The sequence below is a fragment of the Moschus berezovskii genome, chromosome 10, assembly GCF_049115385.1.
Source record: "Moschus berezovskii isolate FMDL1 chromosome 10, NW_MosBer_1.0, whole genome shotgun sequence".
NCBI classification, from domain to species: Eukaryota; Metazoa; Chordata; class Mammalia; order Artiodactyla; family Moschidae; genus Moschus; species Moschus berezovskii.
The window spans coordinates 19,664,218-19,688,314 of NC_142469.1; the positions used below are offsets into that span (position 1 = coordinate 19,664,218).

Sequence of the window (24,097 nt, forward strand, 5' to 3'; positions counted from 1 at the left end):
CACGGTATATTTCTCCATCTATTAGTGTCCTCTTTGATTACTTTCACCAGTGTTTTATGGTTTTCTATGTACAGGTCTTTTGTTTCCTTAGGTAGATATATTCCTAAGTATTTAATTATTTTCGTTGCAACAGTGAATGGAATAGTTTCCTTAATTTCTCTATTTTCTCCTTATTAGTGTATAGAAATGCAAGGGATTTCTGTGTGTTGATTTTATATCCTGCAGCTTTACTATATTCATTGATTAGCTCTAGTAGTTTTTTGGTAGAGTCTTTGGGGTTCTGTGTAGAGGATCATATCATCAGTGAACAGTGAAAGTTTTACTTCTTCTTTTCCAATTTGGATTCCTTTTATGTCTTTTTCTGCTCTGATTGCTGTGGCCAAAACTTCCAGAACTATGTTGAATAGTAGTGGTGAGAGTGGGCACCCTTGTCTTGTTCCTGACTTTAGGGGAAATGCTTTCAGTTTTTCACCATTGAGGATTATGTTTGCTGTGGGTTTGTCATATATAGCTTTTATTATGTTGAGGTATGTCCCTCATTGATTAATATGTGTCTTGGAGTATTTCGCCTTGGGTTTATCCTGTTAGGGACTCTCTGGGTTTCTTGGACTTGGGTGATTATTTCCTTCCCCATTTTAGGGAAGTTTTCAACTATTATCTCCTCAAATATTCTCTCATGGTCTTTCTTTTTGTCTTCTTCTTCTGGGACTCCTATGAATCAAATGTTGGAGCGTTTAACATTGTCCTAGAGGTCTCTAATATTGTCCTGATTTCTTTTAATTCTTTTTTCTTTTTTCCTCTCTGTTTCATTTATTTCTACAATTCTATCTTCTAGCTCGCTTATCCTGTCTTCTGCCTCCATTATTCTACTGTTTGTTCCCTCCAGAGTGTTTCTGATCTCATCTATTGCATTATTCATTGTATATTGACTCTTTTTTATTTCCTCTAAATCCTTATTACACCTTTCTTCCATCTTCTCAATCCTTTTCTCCAGGTTATTTTATCTGTAACTCCATTTTGCTTTCAAGATTTTGAATCATTTTCACCATCAAAATTCGAAATTCTTTATCAGGTAGATTCCCTATATCTTCCTCTTTTGTTTGTGTTGGTGGGCATTTATCCGGTTCCTTTACTTGCTGGGTATTTCTCTGCCTCTTCATCTTATATTGCTGTGCTTGGGGTGGCCTTTCCCTCTTCTGACCGTTTGTGGAGTTCTCTTTATTATGTAGTTTCCTTGCTGTGTGTGGGGTTGGACGGGTGGCTTGTCATGGTTCCCTGGTTAGGGAAGCTAGTGTCGGTGTTCTGGTGGGTGGAGCTGGATTTCTTTTCTCTGGAGTGCAATGAAGTGTCCACTAATGAGTTATGAGATGTCAGTGGGTTTGGAGTGACTTTGGGCAGCCTGTATATTGAAGCTCAGGGCTATTTTCCTGTGTTGCTGGAGAATTTGCATGGTATGTCTTGCTCTGGAACTTGTTGACCCTTGGGTGGTGCTTGGTTTCAGTGTAGTTATGGAGGTGTTTGATGAGCTCCTATCGACTAATGTTCCCTGGAGTCAGGAGTTCTCTGGTGTTCTCAGGATTCGGGCTTAAGCCTCTTGCCTCTGGTTTTCGGTTTTATTCTTGGAGTAGCCTCTAGACTTCTCTGTCATTTCCAAGGTGGTTCCCTCTGTTTTAGCTTCTGTTTGCTGGTCTGTTCAGTGCCTAATTCCCACCCTGACACTAGGGGGCGGTGGTGGACACTTTTTAAGGCTCACTTGTTCAGTCATGCTGTGGGGGAGGGAGGAACGCTGCAGACAAATATCTCTGGTGTCTGTGGGGAGTGCTCACAGTTTCTCAGCCACACTGGGTTTGCCCCCGCTCATAGCGTGTGTGCTGTCCCAGTCTACACTGCATAGACTCTAGGGTGCTCTGCCGGGAACTGTCTGAGGCCGGCGCTGGGTTGCATGCACGTCCCAGGTCTGAGCAGCTCAGGTTCAGGCACTCTGGTACTCCACAAAGGCGCAGACTCGGTTGGGCCTGCGTTTTGTGCCTTCCCCAGTCCGAGCAGCTCAGGTGACCAGGCGTTTGGCGAGCGCGATCGTTGCAACTTATTGCCTCCCCAGTGCCTGCCACTCGGTTTTCTGGGTGTACAGCCAGCGCAACTTCTCAGGCGGATGTTGACTGGTCAGAAACCCATGAAGTCTTGGTTAGCAACAAAGCCTGCCTGCAGTTTGGTATCCGATGCCTCTCTGGGGCCGCAGTTGCCCACTTCAGGCTCTGGCTGCCCTCCCCTGCCTGTGTCAGTGGGGGATGGGCTGACCGCAGCCGGCTCGCTCTGCTCAGTCCTTTGTTCTGTGAGAGGGGCTGGTGGAGTCTTAGGTTAGGGCTTTTCACCTTTTCGCGGGGCAGCTACCCCATAGTCTGCTTTGCTATCTCCAGTGAGCTCCCCCAGACTGCACTCCCCGCATTCAGGCCCAGTCCTCCCTCTGAGCAGTTCAGCCGGCTCCTACCTGCCCAGCCCCCGCTTGCTAATGGCCGATGCAGGCGTCTGCGCTGCTTCTCCACTGGGAGTTACCCTTTGGCAGGTAATCTGTGGGTTTTAATTATTTCTTTCTTTTTCCTCCGGTTATGTGGCCCTCTGAGGTTCCAAGGCTTGCCACAGACTCGCCAGTGAGAGTGTTTCCTGGTGTTTGGAAACTTCTCTCTTTTTTAAGCCTCCATTCCCGGGACGGAGCTCCGTTCCTACCTCTTTTGTCTTTTTTTTTATCTTTTATGTTTTTTCCTACCTCCTTTCGAAGACAGTGGGCTGCTTTTCTGGGTGCCTGATGTCCTCTGCCGGCATTTAGAAGTTGTTTTGTGGAATTTACTCAGCATTCAAATGTTCTTTTGATGAATTTATGGGGGAAAAAGTGGTCTCGCCATCCTATTCCTCCACCATCTTGCTTCCTCTCTCCAATATACAGCCTTGACATACTCCTTTCCCTATTTGGAACCAGTCTATTATGTCCAAGTTCTAACTGTTGCTTCCTGATCTGCATACAGATTTCTCAAGAGGCAGGTCAGGTGGTCTGATAATTTTCCACAGTTTGTTGTGATCCACACAAAGGCTTTGGTGTAGTCAATAAAGCAGAAGTAGATGTTTTCCTGGAACTCTCTTGCTTTTTCGATGAACCAGTGGATGCTGTCAATTTGATCTCTGGTTCCTCTGCCTTTTCTAAATCCAGCTTGAACATCTGGAAGTTCACGGTTCATGTACTGTTGAAGCCTGGCTTGGAGAATTTTGAGCATTTCTTTACTAGCGTGTGAGATGAGTGCAATTGTGTGGTAGTTTGAGCGTTCTTTGGCATTGCCTTTCTTTGGGATTGGAATAAAAACTGACCTTTTCCAGTCCTGTGGCCACTTGTGAGTTTTCCAAATTTGCTGGCATATTGAGTGCAGCACTTTCACAGCTTCATCTGTTAGGATTTGTAATAGCTCAACTGGAATTCCATTACCTCCACTAACTTTTTCATTGTGATGCTTTCTAAGACCCACTTGACTTCGCATTCCAGGATGTCTGGCTCTAGGTGAGTGATCACACCATCATGATTATCTGGGTTGTGAATATCTTTTTTGTACAGTTATTCTGTATGTTCTTGCCACTTTTACTTAATATCTCGTGCCTCTGTTAGGTCCATCCCATTTCCATCCTTTATTGTGCCCATCTTTGCATGAAATGTTCCCTTTTTGTCTCTGATTTTCTTGAAGAGATCTCTAGTCTTTCCCATTGTATTATTTCCTTCTATTTCTTTGCATTGATCACTGAGGAAGGCTTTCTTATCTCTCCTTGCTATTCTTTGGAACTCCGCATTCAAATGGGTGTATCTTTCTTTTTCTCCTTTGCCTTTGGCTTCTCTTCTCTTCACAGTCATTTGTAAGGCCTCCTCAGACAACCATTTTGCCTTTTTGCATTTCTTTTCTTTGGGGATGGTCTTGATCCCTGTCTCCTGTACAATGTCATGAACCTCCATCCATAGTTCTTCACGCACTCTGTCTATCAGATCTAATCCCTTGAATCTGTTTGCCACTTCCAGTGTATAATCATAAGGGATTTGATTTAGGTCATACCTGAATGGTCTAGTGGTTTTCCCCCTTTCAAAATCTGAATTTGACAATAAGGAGTTCATGATCTGAGCCATAGTCATGTCCCGGTCTTGTTTTTGCTGACTGTATAGAGCTCCTCCATCTTTGGCTGCAAAGAATATAATCAATCTGATTTTGGTATTGACTATTGGTGATGTCCATGTATAGAGTCTTCTCTTGTGTTGTTGTAAGAGGGTATTTGCTGTGACCAGTTAATTCTCTTGGCAAAACTCTATTAGCCTTTGTCCTGCTTCTTTCTGTGCTCCAAGGCCAAATTTGCCTGTTACTCCAGTTATCTCTTGACTTCTTACTTTTGCATTCCAGTCCCCCATAATGAAAAGGACATCTTTTTTGGATATTAGTTCTAGAAGGTCTTGAAGGTCTTTGTTGAACCATTCAACTTCAACTTCTTCAGCATTACTGTTCGGGGCAGAGACTTGGATTATTGTGATGTTGAATGGTTTGCCTTGGTAATGAACAGAGATCATTCTGTCGTTTTTGAGATTGCATTCAAGTACTGCATTTCAGACTCTTGTTTACTATGTTGGCTACTCCATTTCTGTTGAGGACTCCTGCCCACAGTAGTGGGTATAATGGTCATGAGTTAAATTCACCCATTCCAGTCCATGTTAGTTTGTTGATTCCTAAAGTGTCAGTGTTCATCTCACCATCTCCTTCCAATTTGCCTTGATTCATGGACCTGACACTCCAGGTTCTTATGCAGTATTGCTCTTTACAGCTTTGTAGTTTACTTCCATCACCAGTCACATCCACTACTGGATGTTGTTTTTGCTTTGGCTGTGTCTCTTTATTCTTTCTGGAGTTATTTCTCCACTTATCTCCAGTAGCATATTGGGCACCTACCAACCTGGGAAATGGCAACCCACTCCAGTGTTCTTGCCTGGAGAATCCCAGGGATGGGGGAGCCTGGTGGGCTTCCATCTATGGGGTCACACAGAGTCGGACACGACTGAAGTGACTTAGCAGCAGCAGCAGCAGGCCTGTCTGTGCCATGCTAGCTTCTGAATGTGCTCTTTTTCTCACTATAAAAAACATTTACTCTGTAGTATAGTCAGATTCTTTTTATTTAAAATCATGCTTTAATTATAACACCTATTACAATCTCTAATTACACCAGCCAAAGATAGGTAGACTAGGTTAAAACATTGGTTATGACTGTAAAGCCCAACCTCTTCAAAATGATTTGAGTCAAACATACTATCATAGTATCAATAAAATTTAAAACTAAGTTTAAAACTCATCTTTATAATTTCTTCATTTTCCTCAAAGTTAGATTTCTTGACATTAATTTGTCATATGAAGTAGCAAATGAGCTGCCCACTTGGTAAAAGGGAGGGATATACATGGGAAGCCATTTGTCAGAAATTAATTGTAAAAATGTAAAATAAAAATATAATTTGAGGCATATATAGTTTAGTAATAGAGGCACATCCTTAGTCATGGTATTTGATGTGGGTGGATGCTCTGTTTAGTGCTTTGTGTCATCTTGGTTGTCTTGGTGAAAGGTAGAGAGTGAATTAGTTGTGTTCTGCAGGAGAACTGTGCTGTTTGTAGGTGGAAGAATATCTTCCAGATCATGAGGGCTTTTTTTTTTTTTACAAGAGATAAAACTAATTAGTTAGGCTGCCCTGTATTTGTCATCTATTTTAATTATCCTGGTGGTGGTAATTTCTTTAAGCTAAAAGTTGATAAGCTATTTGTTAAAAATTGTTGTAGTAATTGACAAGGAGCAGAAATTTGATGTTTGGACCTAATCCAAACATCAGATTAAACTAAGTGAAATGGCCTGTTTTAGCCATGTCTCCTGCTTATGGCTTACGGTCAAGGTATCTGCCATTAAAAGGGATCATAGAAGCAAAACTCTGGCTCTTAGAGGTTGAAAGTGAGGTCAGATGTATCTGATTTCAGCTTTTTCTTCACAGCTAGGTGAAGGAAGATTTCTTTTTCCAAGTTATTAGATGAGGCAACAGAAAAACTATGGCTCATCCATGTTGTCATAGCTGAAAAATGTTTATAACTGTGATAGACTTCGGTTTCAGCTGTAGATTGATAATCACTGTGTTATACCACGTTTAATCAGTTTTTAAAGCACATTTTTTCACTTTATAACCTTTCTGAAGTTGAGATGTGACTTAGTGTCAGCTGTGTCTTTGGGCTGATAAAGTGAGGAAGATGGTGTGCACTCTTCTCCCAGCCTGGCCTGACCTAAGTCCATAGGGTCCTGAGGATTAATGATTAAGAAGAGGAGAGAAGCATTTCTCCATCTGGATTTTCAGTGCTGAGGATGAAGGCAGCCTCTGTGAACTTTTCTACTTATTGTGTCTAATGAAGAGACATACAGTGCTTCATAGTACTACCTTGGGGGAATTTAATATTTTGCATAAATAGAATATGCAATAACTTCTGTCTGGGTCAACATTCATTTTTCATACAGCAAATATCTACTGAACACCATACTGTATGACAAATATTGTGCTCAGCTAATAAATTATCTGACATCTTTAGCTTGTTCATTGGAGTGGCTTGCCATTCCCTTCTCCAGGGAATCTTCCCAACCTGGGGATCAAACCTGGGTCTCCTGCATTACAGGCAGATTGTTTACTGTCTGAGCCACCAGGGAAGACCTTTTCACATAAAACTGTGCCTAGCAAATAGTAAACCCTTAATAAAATTAATTAGATTAATGAATATTAGCCACTTTTAGCTGTATAGCTTCTTCAGTTCAATTCAGTTCAGTCGCTCAGTCGTGTCCAACTCTTTGCTTCTTACTCATAGCTTATATCCTACTGTCAGGAATTATGATGATACCTGAATTCAGCTCTAGCTGGAATCCTACTGATACTTCTGTACTGATAATTAGACTAGATACATTATTTCAATTTAGTGTATTTTATTTCAGTAGAGTATGAGACAAGAATAATATTTTCAATATAAGAAATCCATATCTTATTAATGCCTCAGTTCAGTTCAGTTCAGTCGCTCAGTCGTGTCCGACTCTCCGCGACCCCATGAATCACAGCATGCCAGGCCTCCCTGTCCATCACCAACTCCCGGAGTACACTCAAACTCATGTCCACAGAATCGGTGACGCCATCCAGCCATCTCATTCTCCGTCGTCCCCTTCTCCTCCCGCCCCCAACCTTTCCCAGCATCAGAGTCTTTTCCAGTGAGTCAACTCGTTGCAGTGTTATTAGTACCTATTAATACCTAATATTAATACTTAACAATACCTAGTTAATATTAACCAAGCTTCCTGATAGATTGGTTGGCAAAGACTCTGCCTGCAATGCAGGAGTCTCTGGTTCAATTCCTGGGTCAGGAAGATCCACTGGAGAAGGGATAGGCTACCCAATCCAGTATTCTTGGGCTTCCCTGGTGACTCAGCTAATAAAGAATCCTCCTGCAATGCAGGAGACCTAGATTCGATCCCTGGGTTGGGAAGATCCCCTGGAGAAGGGAAAGGCTACCCACTGAAGCATTCTGGTCTGGAGAATTCCATGGACTGTATAATCCATGGGGTCGCAAAGAGTTAGACACAACTGAGCAACTTTCACTCACTCACTCACCTTATTAATAAGAAAAACACGGATGAAAAGTTTTTTTAAAACTATTATGTACAATAATTAGAAAATGTTCAAACTTATAAAGTCTAATTAGTTAGACTTCTGAAGATATTTTAATGTTGCTGATTTTTTACCCTTGGCATAAATAGAACAAAGGAAAGGTAAATGGGAATGATGAATTGCAGTGAGGTAATTTATGTTTGTTAAATTACCTGGAAAATGATGAATTTTTCATTCCAAAGGCAAGAAAATGTTCAAAGGATTGTTTGCAAAAGTGAATGCAGGCTAGGTAATTCTGACAAAAATTATGTTATTTTTGAATAGAGATTATATTCTGTTAATGAATCAGTGAGTCTTCAAACAAGTAGATTAATTTAATAATTGAAAAAATTAGGCATTCTTAATAAATTTGTTTACAGAAACTTTAGAAAAAATATTTTCATATTTATTGCCAAATATGATAAACTTTTCTAGTAATATATTCAGTAGTTTCATTTGTTTTTTACAGTGCACACTGGTTTTTGGCCGTTGTTTGTTTCCCTGGTTTGGAAAAACCAAAGTATGAACCTAATCCTCATTACCATGAAAACACAGTCACGCAAAAAAGTTCACCTGTAGAGGACAGTTGTATTTCTTCTCCTTCAGCCAGTGAAATGGACAGTTGTTCACAAAACTCTGCTGCCAAGCCTGTAATTAAGAAGATGCTAAACAGAAAGCATTGCGTAGCTGTAATTGATTCAAATAATGAACAGGAAGAAAGTGACCCTCGTTATCGGAGAAACATAAGCAGTGTGAAATGTAGTCTGAAAAAAATAAATCATATTGCAAGTGAAAATGAAGAATCGAATAAAGGAGAACCTGCATGCCAGAAATTTGTTGATAGGACTGAAAGTGAGAATGGCCTACAGAATGAATATTTAAGTTCTATGCACCATACAGGTATGTTACTAAATGTTTCAAAAAATTAAAGAATTCAGAATAAGTTGGATTTTTTAGAAATAAGATTAATATTTCAGGGTGCACTTTTTCTTAAAGTCAGGTTTATTGTTTAATTTACTTACAGTAACATTCACTCATAAATATAGCTCAGTGAGCTTTGATAAATGTATATAGTCATGTAATCATTACAGCAGTCAAGATTTAGAACCTTGCTGTTAACTCAAAACAGTTCTCTTGTGCCCCCTTTATAGAGAGTCTCCTCCCCTCATCCTTACAAAGAGTACAGTTTTAAAATTATAGTACAAGGTCTGCATTTTCCATTTATAGGAACTTGGACTTGTTTTTATTTTGTAGGAAATGTACTTACTCAGCATAAACAGTAGTTGCACAATCTTAGATCTATAAGGCAAATTAGCTTGATCTTCTCAATTTACAGATGGGCAAATTGAGATCAGGAGGCAAAAATTAAAGCTTTTTCCTCCAAATAGTTGTTGACATTCAGATTAAAGGTTGGTTCCTGTTCCTCACTCTCTTTCATGGTTTTCAGTGGAAAGAAGGGCACTAGTCCATCCTCTGCTTTTTTATTTCCCTTCAATTGTAATAAATTGTTTCTTTCCTTGAATCAGGTCCATATTACTAGCACTTATTCTAGAAATCTAAGGTTTCTCTTCAAATACTTAAATTCTTTATCAAGTCAACTGCAGAGTTTCCACTTCAGCTTCAAAGTAAAATAGTCCACTTCATGAACTATAGTGTGTTATATATATAAGATAGCAAACTTAATAAACTATGAATAGATTTAATACATTCTCTTTGGAGGAAAAAAACTCAGTATAAGACATAAAAAAAATTATGTGACCTCAGAAAGAACCTATCAAAAGTTTTGAATGCTGAACATACTTTTGGGACTTCTACCAGCCTATGTTATTTTAGTAAATCAGAAAGCTGTTGCTGTGCTCTTACAGAAATATTGTTTGTTTGACATGCTCAGCTGCATAAAGCTGATATTAGGCCTATGGATATTGGTCTTTGTGCCTTTTAGGGGGTATAAGATAAGAGGCAAAAGGGGGGGATTTAGCAGATAAAACAAAAAAGTGCATCAAAGCCAAGCAGCTAAATGCAGCTGACCCTTGAACAGCATGGGATTTAGGGCTGCTGACCCTCTGGCAGTCAAAATCCACCTCTGACTTTATCATCAGCCATTTGTGTCATAGCACAGTTCCACATCCACAGATTCACATCCCTGGATTCAGCCAGCCTCGGATTGTGCAGTACTGTACTATCCTCTTTCTTGGGGGAAAAAAAATCCATGTGTAAATGGACCAGTGCAGTTCAAACCTGTGCTGTTCAAGGGTCAACAGTACTTGTTTTTATTGGTCACTTTCTAATATATTTCATCAGGGAGGAAATGGAATGAAGAAAGACAAAATAGGTAGTCACCAAGTCACTGTAAATTTTTCCAGTTTTAGTATTTTAATACTTGAAGAAAAAAGTAATAAAAGGCATTGAATAGCTACATTAATTATCATGTTGCTACAGTGAAAGCATTGCATAGATGGGCAATGCTCTGAAGATTAAGCCTTCAAGGCAGGTTGCACTGTTTTTCACTGCCTTTGAACAAAGTCCTGCCAATTAGTACATGAGAAGATGCTGGATATCATTAGTCATGAGGGAAGTATACATCCAAACCACAAGCCTATCAAGTGGATTAATGGCTGCTTAAGCCTTTTTATAGAGCATGGCTAGAATCGGAAAGTCAGATGTCAACAGGTGCTGGTGAGGATGTGGCGAAATTGAAAACTTCATATATTATTAATGTAGGAAGGTAAAATGCTACAGCTTGTTAAGGAAGACAGTTTGACAGTTCCTTAAGAAGTTAGACATAAAGTTATAATATGACCAGCAATTCCATTCCTAGATAAATAACCGAGAGAAATAAAAACAATGTCCACACAAAAACTTGAGCATGAACAATTATAGCAGCATTATTCACAACAGCCAAAAGGTGGAAGCAACCCAGATGTTTATCAACTGATAGATGGATAATGAAAACATGATATATCTATTTAATGGAATATAATTAGGCCATAAAAAGAAATGAAGTAGTGATCCATGTTACAACATGGATGAAACTGAGAACATGTTGAAGTAGTCACAGAAGACCACATATTAATGTGATTCTATTTGTATTAAATCTCCCAAACAGAAAGCCTATGAGTGGATTAATGGTTGCTTACGGCTGCTTGGGGATTGGAGAGGAATATGGGGAAAAGGGAATGATAGCTAAAGGGTTTAGAGGTTTGTTTTTGCTTGTTTGTTTTGAGATTTGAAACATTTTGAAAATGTTTTTAAATTGACTCTAGTGATGGTTGCACACAGTATGTGTAAATATACCAAAAACCACTTAATTATACACTTTAAGGGGGTGAATTGTATGGTTTGTGAATTATATCTCTGTAGAACATTTTTTAAGTTCCTTTTCGATCAATAATTTCATATAGTTTAATATGAATTCAAGTTAAAAAATGAATTAAAATGCGTGACTTAGAGCAATGAGACAAAGCCTTAGGGCTTCCTTCATATACACAAACCCCAGAAATTCCTAGTGGCCCTTTCCTACAAGTTAGTGTTCTAGTTGAGAAGTAACCAGTTAAATTTTAGTATATGTCCCAGTGAATCCTTCAGTTTGCCCTTTCAATATCTGTTTATTCTTCTTTGAAAAATTATAGTTTGTGCATTGTTGGATTTTTTTCAGTATGTGTGTAACTTTATCAGTTATCCTTAAAGGTAATTAACTTATCATTATGTGTGATACACTGGTGTTTTTCTATCCTTTTTTAATGTTTATCTTAATCCAGTGATGATAGTGTCCCACAGTTCTCTGGAATGGGTTTGTATTTTTTTAAGGAATGAAGTCTCATTTTTCATCAGATGTTTTCAAGACATCACTCACCCAAAAGAACATTGAATGGCCTCAGAGAGGATGGTTTAAGCAATATATGCTATGTAAAATTATGACATCAAAATTTAAGAAGAGAGCTTGTAAAAATTTTTTGTGATTATGATTTGTACCTTATTGATCTATTCCTATTTGGTCTGATAGTTGACAGGATTTACATGAAGCATTTTAGATAGTTTAAACATAATTTAACCACTGAACACATATAGTCACAAGTGACTTCGATGTAGGTTGACATGCTACAGCAAATAAGTAGAATTGTATCTTGACACAGGGATTAGGTTTTTAAGATCAACTGTAGGAAAGTAATAATGTGTGTTGTTATTACTTTGTTTGCTGCTTTTTCAGTTGGGCACCATTTGAAATAGTTGTCTTGCGATGTATCAATACATGAAAAATATATATGTTTAAATTCTAGAACCACACTTAGTTCAGCATCTTCAGATGATCTCACTATGTGAGAACCTCAGGAACTGGGACTGGTTGAGAGAATAGCTGATTGAGTTACTGCCACTCAATTTATACTAGACCATTTGTTTACTGAATGAAATAACTGAAGAAATTGACTATACTATTTACTTTTCTCTTTTTTACAATGCACGTGTATTTTCATTTGTATAAAGTTCATGTTTATATGACACAATTTCTGGGTAAAAGATATAGTTAGGAATGTTTTGCTACTAAAACAACTTGATTGTAATTACTAATTCTGAATTACCTAAGGATTTAGACAAATTTTACTTACGGATAGGTATTTTAGCTTCAAAACATTAAAATACAAATTTTTAAAAAGATAAATTGTGAAGGTTATTCTTTGCATAATGAAAGGATTAATCATAGGGCTTTATTATTTTAAATAGTATTTTTTTGATCACAACATTTAAGCTTAATATGGCGTGCTGTGATTCATGGGGTCGCAAAGAGTCAGACATGACTGAGCGACTGAACTGAACTGATATGTTAAATATATCTTTTCAGGAGCACTTTTATCCTGCTTTCTTCCCGTCTTGTCTTGCTTAATAATATTAGTATTCTTTATGCTCTTTTAATAACTTGTGCTAAAATAATATTAATCCTGTCTAAAATACCTTGAAGTAATGCTTTTAAAAACTTGGAAATGGTATGCTCTATAGTAAACAATATTTATATATTTGGCATCAAAGTTCCTGACTCAGTTTTCATTATTTTTTGTAAGTCTTCTCTTTCTTTAAGCTTAACCATTGATTTTTAAGGATTTGGATTCTTAAAAGAGACCTTTAAAATAATTCATTTCAGATATTTCTGTGAGTCATTTATTTTCATACTACCAACACCTACATTGGCTTGTGTTGTTTTATTTTATTGAAAAATCTTATTAATATAACCAAACATGAAGGAAAATGTGCCAAATTAAGAAGCTTATCCATAACTACTAATATGATCATTATTTTCATTTTTGTGTTTTTTAAAAATTATTTGTGCAAAAGCAAGCCCATCTTATTGTTTTAATCATGTTTTTTAATTTGTACGATTTTCTATATTTTCACAATTTTAATTTCTCACATGTACACAGTATTTCATCTTATGTTCTATTCTATATTTGCTGAGTATTCCTGTTATTGAACAGTTATTTTCAAACTATTGTAGCTTCTATTATTAAAGATATCTAGCATACCTAGCACAAAACCTTTATTTATAGACATGTATTTAAATATACATAAATTTTAATAATACAGTTGATACCTAGTTTTTAATGTTTAATGAATTTTAGGGCCTGGGTAGTAGAAACAGCTCTGTAAATAATATGACAATCCAGGTTTTTAAAAAAGTAACTTATTTTGTATTTGTGATATTACATGCTAAGACAAATTTTATATTTTTAATTACTATATAATTGCTAGCATTAATTTTAAGATCATATACTATTAAGTTATGTGCATATTCTTTTTAAGAATTATGTAATATTTCTTATTGATACAGATGGTTTAAGCAAAATAAGACTAAACTACAGTGATGAATCAGCTGAAGGTAGTAAAATGCTTGAAGATGAACTCATTGACTTCTCAGAAGATCAGGATAACCAGGTGAAACCTAATGCTTAGCAAGAAGTTCCAATATTTTATATCATTAAAAGTTTTTCTTTGGATTCCTATGCAGTTCCTTCGGGATTGAGTGACATACAGCATTTTCTAAAGTCTGACCACCTAATTAGAGATATATTTTTTACATATTTGTCACAAGGATTTTTATCCTCAGTAATGCTGTTTTGTTATTAGTTATTTAGATTTTATAGTTTCAATACTAACAGTAGACTGTCTTTTACAGGATGATAGCAGTGATGATGGACTCCTTGCTGATGACAACTGCAGTTCAGAAATAGGACAGTGGCATTTAAAGCCTACTATCTGTAAACAGTAAGCATTAACTGTATATCTTGTAAACTACCTGGTGACTTTTATTCACATACTCTCTCAGAATAAAATATTAACCATACTGTTTTAATTTAAACAAGTACTTAAGCAAAAGTCACAAAAGCTTTCCAAATCAGTGAGGAAAACCTGAGTCATGCCTCCTAATGTCGGGGTTGAGTTGGGGAGAATGGAAATCATTTCAGTTCTCCATTTGCCCACTTTCTGTCTCTGTGCAAATGCATAGAAAGTCACTATTCCTTTTGGATATGTAGTGTTTTGAAGCAGGAAAGGACAAAGAATTTTCATTCAGATTCACGTCGGTAACATGGGGATTGGAGTTTACACTAGTTCCATAGCTACTGTGTGAAGCCTGTAGAGTGCCTCAGGGCAGTCCTAAGAGGCATGTTCGAGGGAGCCTCACATTGAGAGTGAGTCTGTTTTGGTTCTCAGAAGTACATGTTCTGAGATCTCTCCAGGGTCTCCAGACTTCAGTGATGAAGCACCTGTTTCTAGACTTAATCTCTTCTTGACTCTTTGTAGGAAATCTTGTCTGAAATTCTAGTAACAGCATTTGAAAAGCAAATGTCATTATAAAGGAAAACATGGAGACCTAGAGCAGTTAAAAGATTTTCTCCAAATCCTATAAAATGTTAGCCAGGAAGAACCTAGGTCTTTAATCATTTCAGGACTCTCTGTACTACATTAAACTTGCTCACATACTTAGGTTTAAGAACAAAATTTTGAAAGTTAAAGTGTTTTTATATAGTAAGTGTTCTAAAGTGGAAATCTTGCCAAAAACAGTGGATTCTAAGCTAATTCTTTTATGTGAAAATTACCTGTTTTGTTATTTAAAATATCAGTAGATTTTTTAAATGGGATTATCTTTCTTCTACTTTTGTGTGGTCTCACTTTGGGTACTTTGGAACAGGGAATGTTCAAATTTTCAGAATTGTTTTGATTTTGTACTAAATTTTGAAGTATTTTTAGGAACTAGCTATGAACTTTGGTGAAATATATTCATAACTTAGGTATGGCTAAACTATTACTGTGTAATTCAGTATTTAATATAATCATGGGAAGTTAAGTATTATTAGGGTGTTTTTGCCTAAAAGGTTTATCCCCCCCTCCATTTTATTGTTAATGTACATATTTTTATGCCTTTTAAACATTAATAAAATATTAATATTTGGTCATTTTATTTCAGACCTTGTATCCTACTGATGGACTCACTCAGAGGCCCTTCTCGGTCAAATGTTGTTAAAATTCTAAGAGAGTAAGTTCAAAACTCTACCTATACGTTGTATTCTGGTGGGGATGAGGAAGTATGTATATTTATATGTATGTATGTGTTCTTACTATATACATATCATTGCAGGTATTTAGAGGTGGAATGGGAAGTTAAAAAGGGAAGCAAAAGAAGTTTTTCCAAAGATGTTATGAAAGGCTCTAATCCAAAAGTACCACAGCAAAACAACTTCAGTGACTGTGGCGTATACGTATTGCAGTATGTAGAGAGCTTTTTTGAGGTGGGTTTCAGTTGGTCGGATCTGACTTAAATAATAAAATGGTGTTTTTGATCTTACATTAGTGTAAAAAACACAATAATCAAATATTTTGGAGAGACCGAAAACTGCTGTTTCATAAATTATTCCAGGGAGCAAAAACTCATAAATCAGAGAATATTTAAGATATAAAAAAGACTGTACTCTGTGTAATCCGAATCCAGTCACTTCTGTCACTGATCAACTCTTCTCCACTGGCTGTTTTGGCCTTACGAAATCACTGCCATGATTCAGGCTTTTATCTTTTTACCTTCTTTTCTCCCCTTTACAAATGTATTTCTGGACACATATTTATATTCATTGTCTTCATTTCCACAGATCCTACTTGCTTCTCAAATCTGTGTAATCTGGCTTGACCCTCCCCCTTACACTGAAATTGTTCTTGACCTCCCAGCACCATCGACACTGTCGAGCATTCTTTCCTCGTAACACATTCTTCGTTTGACTTTTCCTGCATACCTGTCTTGGATATTCTTTAGTTTATCTTGACTTCTTCCTCTTCTTCATCCACCAGCCATTGTGCCATAAGTTCTGTGAATTCCGTCACTCAGTGTCACACAGGCTGAGTTCTTTAACCCCGCTACCACTTTCTGAGTTTAGTTCACTAGCATCACTATTCCACAGTGCTGTACCAACCTCTGACTAGGCCTCCTTTTTTTTTAATTTATTTATTTTAATTGGAGGCTAATTACAATATTGTAATGGTTTTGCCATTCATTGAAATGAATCTGCCCCAGATGTACATATGTTCCCCATCCTGAGCCCCCTCCCACCTCCCTCCCCATGATCCCCCAGGGTCATCCCAGTGCACCAACCCTGAGTACCTTGTCTCATGCATTGAACCTGGACTGGCGATCTATTTCACATATGATAATATACATGTTTCAATGCTATTCTCCCAAATCATCCCACCCTTGCCTTCTCCCACAGAGTCCAAAAGTCTGTTCTTTAAATCTGTGTCTTTTTTGCTGTCTTACATATAGGGTTATCGTTACCATCTTTCTAAATTCCATATATATGCATTTAGTATACGGTTTTAAATTTTTCTAAAAATGTATTTATTTTTAATTGGAGGATAATTGCTGTACAAAAGCTCCCTGTGTTGTACAGCAGCTTCCCACTCGCTATCTATTTTATACATGGTAATGTATATATGCCAGTGCCACTTGCTCAGTTCGTCTCACCCTATCCTTCCCCTGCTGTGTCCACAAGTCCATTCTCTACATCTGCGTTTCTATTCTTCCCCTGCAGATAGATTAATCAGATTCCATATATATGTGTTTTTCTTCTTCTGCCTTCCTTCACTCTGTATAATAAGCTCCAGGTTTATCCACCTCAGTTCAACTGACTAAAATGTATCCCTTTTTATGGCTAATATTCCATTGTGTATTTATACCACAACTTGTTTATCGATTCATCTTTGAATGGACATGTAGGTTGCTTCCATGTCCTGGCTGTTGTAAATAGTGCTACAGTGAACACTGGGGTGCATGTGTCCTTTTGAACTATGGTTTTCTCAGGGTATATGCCCAGGAGTGGGACTGCTGGGTCATGTGGTCGTTTTACTCCTTGTTTTTTAAGAAATCTCCATACTGCTCTCCTTAGTGGCTGTATCAGTTTACATTCCCACCAACAGTGCAAGAGGGCTCCCTTTTCTCCACACCCTCTCCAGCATTTATTGTTTGTAGATTTTTTGATGATGGCCATTCTGACTGGTGTAAGGTGATATTGTAGTTTTAGTTTGCTTTTCCCTAATAATGAGTGACGTTGAGCATCTTTTCATTGTGTTCGTTGCCCATCTATATGTCTTTGGAGAAATGTCTGTTTAGGTCTTCTGCCCATTTTTTGATTAGGTTGTTTGTTTTTCTGATACCGAAATGTATGAGTTGCTTGTATATTTTGGAGGTTAATCCTTTGTCAGTTTGCAGTTGTTTTCTCTCATTTTGAGGGCTGTCTTTTCATTTTGTTTATAATTTCCTTTGCTGTGCAAATGCTTTTAAGTTTAATTAAGTCCCATTTGTTTGTTTTTATTTCCATTACTCTGGGAGGTGAGTCAGAGTGGATCTTGCTTTGATTTATGTCAAAGAGCATAGTGGCTGTGTTTTCCTCTTAAGAGTTTTATAGTTTCTGCCCTTACATTTTGTTCTTTAATCCATTTTATTTTTGAGTATGATGCTATAAAGTGTTCTAATTTCATTCTTTTACATGTAGCTTGCTGGGCCTCTTGCTGTGTTTTTTTCACAGTTGTTTTCCCAAAACCCAAATTTAATCATGTTACTTTTCTGCTTTAAATCTTATAATGGCTTCCTGTTGCTCTTGAGTTAAAAGACTGGAATCCTTCACATAACCTGCATGCTCTAACACCTGTCCAAGCTTCTAGCCTTCTTTCTACCCTTCTCACTCCAGCATTCTGTTCACCAACTACCTGAATGTCATTTCAGGCTCTCGTATTCTCTCTTGCCTTCAGACAGGGATACCTACTTCCCTCCCTGAGAATATTCTTCCCTGTTGCTTCCATCATTCCTTATTTGACTAATTCCTACTCATTCTTTAGATCTTAGCATAAACATCACTTTTTGATACTGTGCTATGCCCTAAGGTGTGTATTCTCATAGGACTCTCTGCTTCTCCTGTCTTAATACCTGTCACATCCATTGTTTTAATTGTTGAGTTATCTGTCTAGACTGGGCTCAGCAATCCTTTTCATAAGGGGCCAGGTCATAAATATTTTAGGTTCTGTGGCCATACGGTCTCTGCTCTCCATTCTGCTGTTGTGCGTGAAAGAAAAAGCATCTGTAGACAGCATGAAGCTGAGTTGCTGTGGTGATATTCCAGTAAGGCTTTATTTACAAAAACAGGCAATAGGCAGAATTTGACACAGTGGCTGTAGTTTGCTCACCCCTGATCTGTAAGCAGAAATTGTCGTACATCTCCAGTGCCTAGCAAAATGCCTGGCATGTTACTGATTTTTTTCCATTTCTACTCTGGAATGCTTTTGTCATTGAAACTAAAATATTACTTATTATAATTTTCTAATGTGCATTTAATATTTTTATTTTCAGAATCCAATTCTCAATTTTGAATTACCTATGAATCTGGCAAACTGGTTTCCTCCCCCAAGAATGAGAACAAAAAGAGAAGAAATCCGAAACATAATTCTGAAGCTACAAGAAGATCAGAGCAAAGAGAAAAAGAAGCATAAGGACACTTACTCAACAGAAATGTCTTTAGGTGAAGGAGCAGAACAATATTTCAATAGCATCTCAGATTGACAATTTCTGATGCTTGTCAGTATTGCCTTCAGAAACTGAGTGACTTTCAACTTTGGGTATAGACAATAAAGAACTGAAAGGCTCACTACTCAAAGTGATTTCGAAATGTTAATGATTGTATAAATGTCATATAATTAATTTCCAATGGAGTATGTATTAAGTAAAAGTCTGTAAATATGTTAATGAGGCCAATTTTTCCAGCATTTATAATTATTTTTTTCACTTGTTAGGAAGCTTTTGTTATGTATTTTCTGTTAATAGTACTTAAAACTGCAACTTCTAAACACAAATAAATAAAAAGAAAATATTTATAGGAGGAAATGATTAATTTCATATTCTTTAGTGAAATTCTTCAGTGGGTGTGATATATTTCATGGGAATATTCGAGTATCTATGATGATCTTTTCACTTTTGCGTTTGTTTTAAAATAAAACGTAAAAATAAGATTAAATTGAAGCATTTTGAACAAGAAAGACATCTTCATATGCTTGTATAGCAGGAAAAAATAACAGGTTTTTTTTAACCCGGATACTTCCTTGTGTTTGGAGAACTTGACCCCAAAAGTATAATAAATATTCATAATTTTACTCAGTTATTTAAGAAGAAGCAAGTCAAAGAAAAATAACTGAATTATATACTACATAATAACTATATCATATGTTATTGTGAAGTACCTTTCTGAAGATATCAAAAACTCAGGTTAAAACTATTTTGGTAAGTACAGCTTGAATTTTAAATATCCCATGTTACCTTCCTATATTACAATTTAAAGTATCTACAATCTGTGTGATATAGTTAATTGATAAACATTTTTAACCTATGAACACAGAAATTTAAATAGGAATTTACTATTTTTTGTAATGACTTTTACTATTTTTTCATTGCTCATTTTGTTCTTGTTATTTTGATATACAAAGTACCAGACTCTTTGCACCTGAGTTTTTTAGTGAAAATTATTTTTACATGTAAAAGTAACTATCTTTAATCCGTTGCATACTGCAGAAAATAATAGTCTATCTTGAATTCCCCTTAAAAAAACACTAAAATGTGGTGGTGTTGACACATTTACAGTGCATGTAGGAATCTTGCATATATCTGCTGAAACTATTATTTTCAAATGAAATGTTAGACATTCTTTCAAATTAACTTTGAGACTTGAAATTATATATTTGAAAAGTCATTTTTTTGTTAAATAATTTAAAAAGCACATATAACAAACATAGTTGAGAATAAAAGACCATTTTTAATCAGCAGCTACTTTATTTTTAATCTGGCCGTTTCTGGCATTGCAACCCACATTTTAGGTTACTTGATTGAATTTAACAGAGTCCATGGTTGTGTTTGGGGTGGATTTGGGGTGTTGTTAACGACAATCAAAAAAAAGAAAAAATCTGCTTTATAAAACACAGTCATTAAAGGAAAAATTAAAATGTTAAGTTTCAGGAACATCACCATTAGTGGTATTGATTATGGACTTGTTACTTTGAACTGTCTTAACATTTTTATTTGTGATTATATTACTACTTTTTAAGGAATACCCTAGAGCTCTTAATTCAGATATGAAAAGACAAGTTTATTATTCACTGAATATGGACCAAGAAAGAAATTTTTTTAAAACCTGATGGCAGTAGGCAAAACTGGCATATTTTTTTCACTGTACTGTGTTAGAATTTAAGGTACTGAAAGAACTATTCTAAAATGCTGGTTTTTGTTTCAGTTTCTAATGGTTACATTTTGCACTCTTAATTTTTGAAAAGATAAAAAAATAACCTCTCCCTTGGGCTAGTTCAGTCCTTCATGTTTTGACGTGAGAAATACAGATATGTCTGTCAACTTTCTAGAGGCAGAGTATCCAGCTGTTTGATCATATTTCTCCCACCCTGTATAAAATTCTATATTTAAAAGTTATTCTAACGACTTTGCTTAGGAGATAAATCTTTGGAGACTGCCAGGTTGAGCTCCAAAATTAGAGTTGAGAATCTTCGGTGTGTATGTACATTTACTTGCTAATTGTGTACTCTGGTACTTCTACATGTACTTTATAGTGGGTATCGACCTTTTAAAATGTATTATTAGTACTCAGAAGTCGAGAAACAGAATTTTAAAGCTTAGAGGTTTGTTACTAGATGCTGAAACTGCATGACAGTATCTGGTGTCTTAACTAATTAGATAGATTTGTTGTATTTGTTTTCTTGTTGGATAGAATAACACGTAATCATTTTTAGAAGGGTTTTAGATTACTTGCCATAAAATTTGTATGTGTCTTAGCTCTTGGTAGTTTACGAGCAAAGTTGGCATTCAACTAATCCTTTTCCTTTGATGTTGCTAAGACAGCTGAAAACTTAACAGTATTATTTCAGGTTCACATAAACCTAAATCAGGTAAGCATAGTAACCTGTGCTTAAATTATTAGTTAATTAGATGTAGGAGGTTTTATTTGAAAGGATGAAATAATTATCTAAATTATATGTTAAGTCAGCAAAATGAATTTCATATTTTTTCTCTTTAAAAAACTATGATCTCTGAGAACTGTAAGATACAAAAATGAATGTTTTAATTTCCCAGAAGTTAAGAATTATAATTAAAGTCTCAGAAAATTCACTGAAGAGGAATAATAAAGAATATATTTTAATATATATGATCAAGAGTTGGTGGCGTAAAGCTACCGAGATATAGTAATAGAAAGGATAATTTAGACGAAACCCATCAGAGATGAGGCTGTGTGGTGCTCTGTGTCTAGAATAGGTGCAGACAGCAAGGTGGCTCTGAACAAAGCAGGAGGAGATTATTGGGGAAGGAGACCACAGACTGTCTAGCCAGGGGACCATCAATGGAGAGCTGACCACTGAATGCACAGAGGTAGACCATAGTAGGAAACGTAACCTACTAAACAATGTTCTAAAATACTCCAGCAAGACTTGCTGGCACATTTGTCATTTCACTACTCCCAAGAAGAAGTTATGAAACAGTTATGAAAACTGTTCTTCAAAACTTAAATTTAACCACAGAGGAAGTATTGGTTGATCAAGTGGAAGAAATGTATATCTTGGGGGAAATAGGCCTCCCATCTTAATTTTGAAAAGCCAGATGAAGAAATAATGGTAGAATGCCCTGAACTATTAAGGAAATCAGAGTGCAGTGTACTTAGAGGAAAGTACCACAGACCCATAGTCTGAAACAGAAAAGTTAAAAGCTTAGAGGTCTTCACTGTCTTTATCACAATAGTCATGCCATACTTACTGAAGATTATAGCGAGGAACATATTATCCAAAACAAGGATTTTCTAGAAATGTGCATCAGAATCATCTGGGGAACTTTTCAGAATACTCATGTCTAGGGCCTTTACCCCAGTGGTGCAGTTCCTCGAGTAATTCTAGTAGGCACCTCCACTTGATGTAAAAAGGGTCAACACATGTCCCTAACATCTTTCAAGTTGCTTGTCCCAAAGGTAATAAGGCTTGTCTGCATTTTCTCTCAAATGCTTTAAGATACCACTTTACACCTACCTCCCAAATTCTCATTAAGAACTTGATAGGTAAAGTTAAAAAATTCCTGTTACTAAACTTTGCAGAATTATAAAGAAATCAAAGTACTCAAAGGTTAGAGCCCAGCAGATACCTTGTTTTTCAAAATGCACAAATTAGATCCTGCAAATTACAAGAACATCAACTCTTAATAAAATTCTAAAGTGGATTTATTAAATGGATGATTTGTGAACTCTTAATGGTCAACACAAGTTACGGGGTCACTATAACCAGGGTTGTTTAGTATTTTAACTAGGATTCTGAACTTGTCAATCTGTAGAATGCAGCCGGACTAACAATTCTCAAAGTGTGTTTGCTGACTCTAGTTATGAGAGAGATAAGTTCTGTGGTTGAATAAGTTTAGAAAAATTCTAAAACAAATTAAGCAAGTTTCTTGGAGCCAATATGCAGAATGATTAAATGAGGAAAATACCGAACACAGTATACTAAATTCAGAATTTGACCATATTCTCTTTCTCTTCTCCCGCACTGGTTCTCTAAACTTCCCTATAAATACTAGCCGTCCGAAGACAGAATTAACTATTTGGGGTGTTTGTGAACTGAACTCTATGATGTTTTTGAGACTTATCTGAGGCTGGTTATTTTTTTACATTTTATTTTATTAATACTTGGGTATACAATTTGGAAACTTGAAAATAAATGAATAGTGTCTTGGGGAAATTAAGTTTCATGTGAATCATTCTTTTATAATTAATTAAAAAATTACAGACTTAACTATTTATAAAGTGGATTCTTCTAGAGAAAACAGATTTGATGATACTAATTTTATAAGTCATCAAACATCCTAAACTCATTCATACACAAGTAGAGATTGTGTAAAAAGATGAAAGTGAGCTGAAAGATTATCTGGAGGCTCTTCCTTCTGTTTACATCTGAATCACTTAACTGCAAGCTTGCTGCTGCTGCTGCTACTGTCACTTCAGTTGTGTCTGACTCTGTGCGACCCCATAGACGGCAGCCCACGAGGCTCCGCCATCCCTGGGGTTCTCCAGGCAAGAACACTGGAGTGGGTTGCCATCTCCTTCTCCAACGCGTAAAAGTGAAAAGTGAAAGTGAAGTCGCTCAGTTGTGTCCGACTAGTAGCGACCCTATGGACTGCAGCCTACCAGGCTCCTCTGTCCATGGGATTTTCTAGGCAAGAGTAGTAGAATGGCTTGCCATTGCCTTCTCCGTAACTGCAAGCTTACGCCTCCCCTAATTTCCACTCCATCAGCCTCTAGTTTAGAATTAAATTGAAACCCACAAACTTTATAGCCAGGAGCAATTTTTTTCCTTCTGAAGAAATCTGCAAATAAGTATTCTTCATTGATTTAATATACTTTCCATATGTTTAATCCCCGAAATAACTGAAAATTAGTTGTTTAAAGCTTGCTATAAAACTTACATTTATCATAATTAGCTTTATACATGTTGACAACAGAGGATTTGATCCAAAATAGATGAAAAGAAAGTGTTAGTCACTCAGTTGTGTCCGACTCTGCCACCCCATGAACTGTAGCCTGCCAGGCTCCTCTGTCCATGGAGTTCTCCAAGCAAGAATACTGGAGTGGGTTGCCATTTCTTTCTCCAGGTTGTCTTCCCAGCCAGGTATCAAACCTGGGTCTCCTTCATTGCGGGCAGATTTTTTTTACTGTCTGAGCCATCAGGGAAGCCCAGAGATGAAACTGATCCTTAAATACAGAAAAAATGCTCTGAGTACCTACTTTGTACTAGGTATTCAGGGTTTAAAATAGGGAGCCAAACAGA

At 36.6% G+C, this 24,097-nt stretch overlaps 1 protein-coding gene across 5 annotated transcripts in view; it reads left to right on the plus strand.

Moving 5' to 3' along the window:
- The window catches only part of SENP6 (SUMO specific peptidase 6), a 137,375-nt gene extending 113,748 nt beyond the window's left edge, over positions 1 to 23,627 (plus strand). For 3 of the 5 annotated variants that reach the window (XM_055433448.2, XM_055433451.2, XM_055433450.2), the window contains exons 14-19: positions 8,193 to 8,623; positions 13,542 to 13,645; positions 13,887 to 13,975; positions 15,177 to 15,245; positions 15,348 to 15,498; positions 18,597 to 23,627. In XM_055433448.2, coding sequence (XP_055289423.1) covers positions 8,193 to 8,623; positions 13,542 to 13,645; positions 13,887 to 13,975; positions 15,177 to 15,245; positions 15,348 to 15,498; positions 18,597 to 18,806 — 1,054 coding nt within the window. In that variant the 3' untranslated portion in view covers positions 18,807 to 23,627. Of the gene's footprint in view, positions 1 to 8,192; positions 8,624 to 13,541; positions 13,646 to 13,886; positions 13,976 to 15,176; positions 15,246 to 15,347; positions 15,499 to 18,596 lie in introns of those variants that run through there. The other 2 variants (XM_055433444.2, XM_088840543.1) reach the window with 2 other exon arrangements.
- The last annotated feature ends 470 nt before the right edge of the window (positions 23,628 to 24,097 follow it).